Source organism: Trematomus bernacchii, unplaced genomic scaffold, assembly GCF_902827165.1.
Source record: "Trematomus bernacchii unplaced genomic scaffold, fTreBer1.1, whole genome shotgun sequence".
In the NCBI taxonomy this organism is placed as follows: Eukaryota; Metazoa; Chordata; class Actinopteri; order Perciformes; family Nototheniidae; genus Trematomus; species Trematomus bernacchii.
Window position 1 is genome coordinate 2,431,931 of NW_022987686.1, and position 10,763 is coordinate 2,442,693.

Here is a 10,763-nt window from a genome sequence, read left to right on the forward strand (position 1 = left end):
GTCCACACATTGAGTCATTGTCTATCATTTAAGGAGTGTGCCTGGCACCATGACAAATTGTAATCTTGCCAGACAACCCTGCTGTAATACGAGGTTAAAATAAACATAATGGCTATTTGGAACGCAGCCCACCCCCAGCACTATACCCTCCACTATACATAGACTACAATTCAATTTGCTGCCTTAACCACAGTTAGTACAGTAGTCATCCTCTCACTGGTGTATAAGGTGACCCTAAGCTCTATATGCACCCCGGTACACTTAAGTCAGGGGTTAGGATGTTTGACTACAGTTATAAATTGCTGCTTAGGGTAACCCAATTACATAAAAAGCAGCTGTCAGTCATAATTTGGTGACTTCAAAGCACATCCATCAGCGGAGGAATCGTCTGACTCATTCTGCCAAAAAGGGTTGGATTCTAGGAAGGCAGCAGTCGTAGCTCTGACAGTTCCTGGAGGCCCCGGGGGGGAGCCGTGCACACTTCGATTCAGTTTAAATGGCAAGTGTTGACTTAAGTGTTTGCTCATATTCCTTGGCAACAGCGAGGCTATCCATTAACTGAATAAGCCTCACATGAAGACCCACCTTCTCTTTAAATAATAGCACTTAAACTTAACGTTCCCTGTTTCTATAGATCTCTCACACACTGTTGTTTCTCATGTCCTCTCCAGTGAAACAGCTCCGGTACTGACCTGGCAGGACGGGCCGCAGTCCAAACGGGCCCCTGGTGGGGGAGATGCCTCTGACGATGCAGTCGAATAGAAAGCTGATCTGCTCGCTCTCAGCAGATGAGAGCAGAAACACACCGGCCCCTGTAGAGAGCACACTTTATTAGTGTCACAATAGATTTGCAGCAACAGATATACTGTAATTAGTACAATTTTACTATTTGGTTAAAGGCCAAAGAGTCATGAGGGAAGTCTTAAAACAGGTGATCTAGGGGTAGAGGAATGTGAGAATTTGGTTAGGGATATTGCCAAATATCTGGAACATGCTCCCAGAAACCTGCAGGTCCGCTGCAACTCTTAATACTTTTAAATCCAGGCTGAAGACTTTTCTTAGTGCCGCTGCTTGTGATTGAGCTATTCACATCTTAACTTTTATTCATGTACCCGTGTTATTCATGTTTTATTATCTTTGCTTTTTAATGTTTCTAATGTGTTTTATGCTCTTAATGTCTTTCATTTTTGTAAAGCACTTTGAATTGCCTTGTGTTGAAAAGTGCTATATAAATAAACTTGCCTTACAAGAGGCAATAAATAAGAAATATATCACAAGAAATGTGTATCATTTGAAATCCTTGAACTGTAGCGCCAATATTATTGATGTACCTGCCACTATTATGACTATTATTATATGACTATTATTCACATCATCATTTACTGGGTGGTTCTATATCTGACGTCTACCTCTTGTCCCCTGAAGTCATTAGGAATAATCAACAATGCTGATCCATTAAATTAACACTTCAGTCTGGAGCAACCGATCGACTGATGTCCCTCAAGCCATGCTGCTTTCAAAGCTTTCTATGAAAAATGATTCATTATAAAATATTTGCCGGTTAACACATTAAATTGTGTTATTGTTCTGTTTGGGCAAATACTAAAACGATCTATTCAAAGTACCTTTCTTGGAGAAATAAAAGCGTGTTTTTTTCTACAAAATCTTAAGAGGCCATTTGGGGGTTTTGCCATTCTAAACATCAGAACAAGATTATATAATCAAAGAATAAGTAAGCAGATCTGGCCAAGCATTCGTTACTTAATAATGTTTTAATACCTGTTTGTATTGAGGTTCGATACTCAGCACTTGTGATTTTATTCATTTGTCTTTCATATCAATTTAGAATGTCATCAAAGGGGAAATAAGAATGCAAAGGTTAAGAGGTCACGCTCCTCAGAGGTCACCTGACGCCCTGTGACAATACAACTGGCTGCCCATTACGAGGCGCCACCATTAAAGAGTCGCTGTGTCGCCCTGTTCTTGGGACCACCCATGTGAAAGCTGGCGTCAATCACATTCCCATCCCACCCCTCAGTCAGCAGGGCCAGAGGTCAGCAGTCAAATCCGCACAAATGTCTTCACCTGTCCAAATTGAAGATGTATGAGGTGGATGATATGGATCTAGTTAAGATTAAGTGATGCATTACATTTGATACTGTCCTCCCTCTGTGAGAGACTACTGCGGTTAGACTATGGGCTGGGATTTAATCTCTTCTAATCTTTTCCTTATGAGGAGTAACGTCTCGTGTCATGTCATGCGTTTGGTAGCAGGTGACTGAACATCAGGTGCACGGCCTAAAGCTACCAAAGAGAACTCGAAGCAAAACAAAGGACAGGTGGCAGGGCTCATTTAGTTACCAGTGTAACAGTGATTCTGAGTAGAAACAATAACAACTCACACAGACCCTTCTGTTTTACCCCTCAGGTGATAAAACACAGCATCATGACAAAGTGACGGAGGTTATTAAATGTGTTTGGGAGTGGGAAATGTAAACTAGCAAAAAGTCTTCATAAGAGCTAAGGCTGGTCTTTCCATTTTCACAGCAGCAAACGCATCCAAGCACACAATTTGAATCAGGCTTCAATCATATTCATTTCAACTACTTTTTTCTTTTTATTACACAGGAATAAATTAAGTCAAATTAAAACAGAAATAAGCGGAAAAAACACTCATTTCCATTTCAGAAAATCTTTTAATTTCAAAAGCTGGAGCCAGGAAACGTTTGGCATTTTTACTTTGATAATCTAGTATAATGATGTAATTTGTAATGCTGGATCAGTTTGTAGTGAAGATTTTAAGTAATTTATGGATTTATTATTCTACTTTCTTCACCTTTGATGTGTGATTCGACTGCTGTAATGATGCAATTTCCCAACATCTTTTAAATGTATAAATCCATTTGAATGTCCGACTTGTGGCTGATTCATTTTCCGTCTATCATTCTCCATCCGATTCATTATTTTAGCCATTATATCAAGAGTGTATTTCCAGCCCACTTTGGCTACTTGCATTTACTACTCAAAAAACAGTATCATTTAAGAGTTAACTCTAGTAGGACATGGACCAAAGGTCAGACAAATGAAGCTACAACCAAAGTGATATGTCCAACCCCCTTACACAACTCCTCCTTCTGCGGTGGATAAACTGTGCCGAGAGATTACATGTCACAGGAATGCACGCCCTTCAACACTCCAACATCTTCACGCACACACTCACACACACACTTGCTTTTGTTGTTGCTCTTTTTCTGTGCATAAGTTGTTTGTGATGTCTGACTGTGTTCATATTATCCAAGGTCCTCTGCTGGAGATTTAATGGAGCTGAATAAATCATATTTGGCATACTGGAGTGTCATGTTTCCAGCAGGGTCATGGTGTGTCCGTAACGCTCTGATGTCTCTGTGCCCCCCCCCCCCCCCCCCCCCCTCTCCCCACGTCAGCCCCTCTCCCCTCCAGGTGTTGACATGCACCCGTCTCTGCTTTAATGGTTTCACGTCTGTTACAAGATGTAAACTATGTTCTACCCGATCACAGGGGGCACGCAGACAGAGCTGTTATAACTGAGGGGTAACTTCTGTTTCTCAAAAACAACTCCTCTGACATGAGGCATGATGTTGAATTTTGGGCACAGCAGGGGGGAATCTCGCAGACTGAATCATTTCCTCCAGTCATGAAGCAGCTGTTTTACTAATGCAAAATTCAATGAGTCAGAGAGGACAACATTAATGAGGACAAGTGAAAAATGTCTTAGTGCCACTCGCGTCATCTGGCTGCCATTACTCATATTGGTAAATGTAATAACCGATAGCCCATATTTCACATTATACACCAACATTACATCCATATGTAATAGCTAAACATCACACTTTGACACAATGAATGAATCTGTTGATGCAGGCTCTCCACACGTTTTTTAAACAGGGCTTTGGGCCCATTCAGTCACATGAGCATGGGCGCAATCGTTGGACAATAAGGACTGGATCAATTGGAGTTGGATGAGTTAGAGGAGAGGCCAGTCAACTTCTTCCACACAAAACTGCAGCACCAAAGTTGGAAACAACCGTTGTTTTAAAGTGATTCCCTACCAGGGTACAACTGATTCTACTGTGGCTACAAGATAGTGGAGCATAAAATCCATTGTTGTTTTTTAGCAGGAAAATACAAAAATAGTATTAAAAATGTGAGACTTTGAAGTATATTTAATGTCACAATAACTAACAACAACCAGCTATTAGAGAAGGACGGCACAGGACTAGCCTTGGTTTTCCCATTAGTCAGGTGTAATATTTTAACACTGTGTGCTGGGATTAAGATTGCATAAAAACGAAGTAAGTAAACAAATTAGTTAAAATTGATAACTTCAGGTGATGGATAAATGGCTGGAATCTGTAGCTTCTGCCGCTGCAAGTAGAATAATGCCAACTAAGCACAAAAAATTAAATCAACATTTCCAGTATCACAATGACATGTATGGGCTCTGATTAACAGCCACCGACCCACCAGGGGTACATGACCCATCTCACAAGGCAGGGTAAAAAGTAATTGTACGCTCTACCATTCTGATATCTCCTAATTGGAACTAAGCGATAAAAAGCAGCTCCAGATACAATTTTCGCAAAAGCCCTTCAGCCTTCTAACTGGCTGTACAGCGTGTATTTATCTGAGTCTTCCACAACGTGATGGTACCGGTAAGAAGCCTCTCTTTCAGCGACACTGCTGGATGAAAGCTACAAATGAATCATCATGAATCACAGACAGTTATTATTTGGTCGGTTGGAGAAAGACATAAGAAAAGCACAGCGCAGATTCACATTTGTTCAGCTATTAGCCTCTAATGATGCAACCCGATGTTTCCAACAGACATTGTTGTCATGGCATGGTGAAGATGTTGATGTTCCAATATGATTCTACTGTTTGTGCTCTTATCTCTTATTTTAAAGCAGCATTAGCTACATGAACTTATCAGTGTGAAGTAAATGTTGATTGCACAATGTAATGGCTGTAATAACAGCATCAGGTCTGAAAGTGGTTCCCCATTGGGAACTTTCTGCCAAGAAAATAAACCCTCCATTAACAGCACAATGGAAGTGCGTCAACCATTGGGCAACCAAACCAGAAGGAGAATAGCGGTTTTGTTTTCCTGACTATCCAAAAAGAAATCTGCATTATTAGAATCCTGACAAGATTAATATTTGCATTATCTTGTGAGATTGCCAGGTACCGTGCAAGGAAATGCTAGGTGGGGAAAAGTTGGTGAATTGTCTATTGTGTTATTTTTTAATCTTACATGTTCTAAACACTTGTATTTTAGGTATTGAATGTGCAATGCTCAGTAAACTTTCAGTTTTTATAATTCCTTTAGTTCTATCTCATGCTTCCCAAACAAAAGTGTGCTGTTACAGCCAAATAACCAAATATCCTGATGTATTGAAGAACCATCTGCCAAACACAGAATCCCAGTTAATGACCGAAAACTAAAACACATCCAAATGTAGCATGAGAGCACAACATAAGGGCTATAAACTTACAGTAACCACATCTTGTCCCTCCCTCGAACACAAATCCATTGGGTACGGGTCCATATCTGCGCAGGTCTGGAAGGTTCCAGTGTCCGATGATAGCAGGCGGGACGTCCCGGGCTAAAGCCAGCAGGTTGTTGCACAGATGAAGAGTCGCAGGCCCACTCTCCAGCTTGGTACCCGGTAAGACTCCAACACTGAATCTGTGAACTAAGTCAACAGAGAAATTGTTAAATCATGAAGAAAGGCAAACAGCTTCAATGCAAGACTTAGAACTACGAGCATTATCTAACAATTGTCACACGCTTGTCACACGTTTATGACCATTTCCATGCAAATGCTAAGCTTACATGTACTGTTATGTACATGTGATTGGACTGCCCCATAATAACCTGGTCAAATAAGACATTTACTCACTGAAATTAGAAGGTGCTGTTAGGCAGATATCGTAAACCTTTAATGAAAACAAATAACAGTATCCCCTGTTCAGGTGTTACATTTGGAAAGACGTGCAGTTAACTCAATATTGAAAGTCTACGGGACTGACCTTTTTTAAAAAATGTGTAATTTGCGATATTATATAAGTACATTTGAATTAGATGTTTCCCTGATAATACTATTGTAAAGAGAACAAATGCATGTGGAAGTCGTCGGGAAGAAGGCTGGTTACGTCATCTGTTAGCAGCCTAATCAGAGGTACTATTGACTTGCATTATGGTGTGTTCAAGCTTTGCCTAACAAACTGCCTGGACTTCTGTCAGAATCCATTGACATGCAGGGGAGGAGAGTCCAGGCAGAAATGAGCTGCAATTAGTCTTCACATGGGATAGATGCACAGTGTCCTTAAAAATGATTATTTCAACACAGTTTTGATTTCATTCCTCAATTAAAAGCAGAAACAGCTGCACACAGAGAGTGAGATCAGCGAGCTAACTGTGAACACAGCAGGCTCAGATCTAAAGCCCAATGCAATCAATCACAGCCTCGCAAACATCTGTGTCATGTTGCTTATAAGAAACCAATGAGGAAAACAGCATGTCAAATAAGAAACAAGTGCATTTGTGTTTCTGCCTGTGAGTTTGTGAAACTTTATTTAACTCGTGTGTGGGGTTTCCCAATGGCTCTTAAGACTTTAACTGCGCTAAGCTAACTCCGCAGGTGAGGCTGATAGAGGCGATGATGAGGAAATGTTGACAGGATGCGTCATGTCATTACTCAGGTTAAGGAAGATTCATATGTTGTCCCAAAGAACAACAAAAGCTGTGCCCACAGTGGCCCTCAGCCCACAGTCTGGCAGGTGACATTTCCAATAGCTGGACACACCTTCGTCAACACACACTATAATCTAGCTTTCTCAAAACACACAGACACAGGAGCATCCATACAGGCAAGCACATATATTTACCAATGCCACATGGGAAGGAACAACTGCTATGCAATTTGTCTCTAGCACCATGTCCTCTACCCCACAGGCAGGTCCCGTAACACTGTCATTAGTGACTGCTTTAACATTCAGCTGGAGTCCGGCCACCAGCTCGACAGTCCAAGGCTATATTTAGCACCTATTTGTTTATCTTTTATATAACTTGCATACAATGTATCCATAGAGCATCGATATATTAACACAATTCAGGTGCGATCATTTCTAAAACCTTGTAATAAACCTTTAAAACGTTTTTTTACTGACTATTCCCCAGGTGTGATTTACTAAAAGATCATTAGCCCTTTCATGAAGCAAATGACTTAGTTTAGGGTTAGATAAAGTGAACATAGCAGAAGTGTATGACAGGGTGACAATAGCTGTGTTAGGGGATGGTTTGTCACTTTTTAAGTGTACTGAATCAGTAATATAAATGTTGTTTGATGGAACAATCATATGGGACCAGAAATGTGTTAAAAGGGTCAACAGCAATTGAAAAGACATTCATACAGCAACAGAAACATCACAAATAAACTGGTTTGCCAAGTCAAAAGACGCACAAACATCAACTTATCAGAATAATATATAGAAATCTGTACAAAGTTGTTCCTTTCTTCAATGAATCATCAGTCAAAATAACTGCAGCTTTCCTATAACGGTGCTTCAAAGCTCTCCACCCGTTTCCTGCCTTTGTTTCACTTGCTGCAAGGTATTCTGTGGTTCACCTGTAAGGCTTCATAAATCAGGCCCCTGGATACATTCATAAACTGCTGACCCATCTTTTTCCTTAGGCAGAACTCTAGGGTCAAGACTTTACTGAATGTGTCCAAATACACAATTAAATCGTACTGCTGTTGAGGGCAGTTTGTTTGTTCCTCTTATGTTCTTGCTTTTGTTGACTTGTGAACACTAACCATGAAAAGGCACACATTTGTACAGGTTTGACCAATTGCAGGGCGCTTAAGGTTAGGGTTCTTTGACTGTAGTGAATTCTAAAGTCTGAAACCTCTCAGCATGATGGATGAATTAATCCACTTGTTGAGAACTGCTTTTATTATAGTATAGAGATTCATCTTGAATTGTTTTGAGCACCGGAAATGAAACACTAAGCGAACAAAGCTGTAGCACGGCTGTATATCCTCACCTTCTCCGAGGCTGTATCGTAGGCGGGCGTCCCACGCCTGCAGGGCCTCTTTGCTGTCGAAGCCCAGTAGAGCAGTCTGGTTGAGGCAGAGGATGGTGAGAGTGAACGCCACTCCTTCAAACCACTGTCCCGTTTCCACTCCGCAGATCTCCTCCAAGGTGACACTGGCCCTCTCCTTGTTGCCCTGAGCTTTGTCGGATTTGTCTTTAAAAACCAGCAGCACTAGGCAGTCTGGAATCAGAAAGTACGTACATGACATCACATTTTTGCATTATTTTAGAAGCAGCAGATCCCTGAAAACAACTGGAAACACATACATTAAATTCCATCGTCAAATAATACACACAGTAGCTGTTCTGTAGTCTTTTGGCACCTTCAAATAATCAGTGTCAACTGACAAAACAACACTGTGTGTGTGCATCTCACTACACACACACACTTAACCCACATAACTGAGGCATGAGCGCAGACAGCTGTGATAACACTGACATCCAAGATCTGAAGAGGAGCAGCGCTCACCTCAGTATAACCTGTGAGCACGCTAAGCACCAGATATCTAAAAGAAACCTTTCTGTGTAATGCAATACAGACACTTTAATACTGGGAATCAGAGTTCTTAAAAACATTAAAAGATGTAAGGTAGGTTTCGACAACCTTGAACTCAACTTCATGTAAGCTGAAGCCTCTTCAGTAAATGTGACCAAATAACACAAATTCACTGAGAGAACATTCATGGTGCATCTAAAAATGCAGAAGGGCTCAGTCTTTTATAATTAAATTATTGGATGGGCTCAAATAAGGGTCAAAAATACATTGAGCTTGTGGAATCATGTTTAGAAATATTTTGAAAACTGTTTGTATATCAGTTTTAACCTGCAAAATCTTTGTAAGAGAAATGTTACTGTGTGGAAAGAAATCTGACAACTATTTGTGCACAATTAAAATCAAGGTGAGGCTACACACACTGACACAGCAGGAAACTGTGAAACAACTGAACACACTTGAATGCACATTTAAAATGACATGGATACATTTTAACCCTGTATTTACAACCAATTCAGTGCAAAAAGTTACACTTTAAATGTACTTCCTAAAAATGTACTTCTATTTTGAAACTGTACTTGGCAAAAACGTTTTTCCTCTCAGAGACTTGGTGCAACATGTTGATGCTAATACAAGTACTTTTACTTGAGTAACATTTTGAATGCAGGACTTTTACTTGTAACAGAGTAATCCTACTTCTACTTAAGTGCAAGACCTGAGAACTTTTTCAACCTGTCTTTATTTCCGAAGTTATTACTCGTTTGAGCCCACATAGTTCTGAATGAACGAACACAAACACGGCCTCGTCATTACTGGAAAACACACCTGATATTTTCAACCTGCTAACGAGCTAGCTTCGTCTACTGGCATAGCCAACATGTGCAAAAACTGCGTCAAAGCTTTACGAATATTTTTTCATTTCGTTAAGAAAGAAGAGCACAAAATAAGCTGTTATACCTGCTACAGGCGACGGCTTGCGAAGAACGACCCACCTAGTTTTCCACTGTGAAAGAAAGCAGAAAGTACACACAAACTTGTTTAAGCACAGATGAAAGTACTTATGCCATATCCGTCAGCAAATTTAGTCACGCTAAACACCTTTTTTCCATCTCTGAGTCTGGCATATCCCTCCACGACAACAGAATCCGTCATCTTCAGTCATGGTTCCTGACAGCTGCACAGTCGCTGACTGAATGAGGGGTCACTTTCAAAATAGCTGCTCTCTCCCTGCTGGAGGGGCACACACTCCCCCCAGCAGAGGCACATGGAAAAAGGCATGACCACTATCCAGTGTTGTGTGTAACGCGTTACAAAAGTAACGGAGTTACAGTAATGTAATAATTTTTGCTGTAACGAAGTAATGTAACGCATTACTAATGAAATGTGGGTAATATACTACCCGTTACAATTCTCAGTAACGCAGTTACAACACATTTTAACCCGAAATTAAATGGTGTTTTGTTTTTTAAGAATGTACCAACATCGCGAGACATTCCAACACCAGATTAGTAAACCTGGTGTTTACCCTTCAGGCTCATCAAGATCCCTCCGCTTCGCGTCGGGTTCCCTGATCAGCCTGTCGGGTGTTCTTTTCCCCATAATGACCGCCTCGCTGCACATTATCCCGCTTATTACACGGCCATACTAAACAAACTACAGAGCCCATTCCGTGTTCCTGTTATTGTTTCCTTCCTCTCTGCCTTCTTCTGGTGATTTATCTGACGTCCAGCGCTCCGTCTTTTAACCTCTTTTCCTTTCTCTTTCTTGATCCTCCTTAGCAACCTTCATTATAGTCCTTGACAGTGGTCTGTACTACTGTATTAACAACGTGTCACATGTTAAGAATTTACAATCAGAATCGAGTATTCAACTAAGCCGTGTAATAAAAGTTGTTAGTAGCCTTAATGGCCTATAGCTGTGCCCTTCACTGAATGTATAATGAGCTGCACTAAACTACATTTTAGCATTTTAAATACCTAGCCATTCTTTTGCGGTTATTTTGGTAAAGTAACTCAAAAGTAATATAAAAGTAGTGTAACTCATTACATTTCAGAGACAGTAATATTGTAATGTAACTTATTACTTAAAAAAGACAGTAATAAGTCATATGTAGGCCTACTGTATTACATTTTGG

The 10,763-nt window shown here is 40.5% G+C and overlaps 1 protein-coding gene across 1 annotated transcript in view; it reads right to left on the reverse strand.

Moving 5' to 3' along the window:
• The window catches only part of LOC117488073 (protein Dok-7-like), a 30,134-nt gene extending 20,219 nt beyond the window's left edge, over positions 1–9,915 (reverse strand). The window contains 5 exon segments of the mRNA XM_034136806.1: positions 693–812; positions 5,532–5,732; positions 8,087–8,317; positions 9,587–9,632; positions 9,728–9,915. Of these exon segments, the coding sequence (XP_033992697.1) occupies positions 693–812; positions 5,532–5,732; positions 8,087–8,317; positions 9,587–9,632; positions 9,728–9,781 (652 nt within the window). The 5' untranslated portion in view covers positions 9,782–9,915.
• Positions 9,916–10,763: the final 848 nt, after the last annotated feature.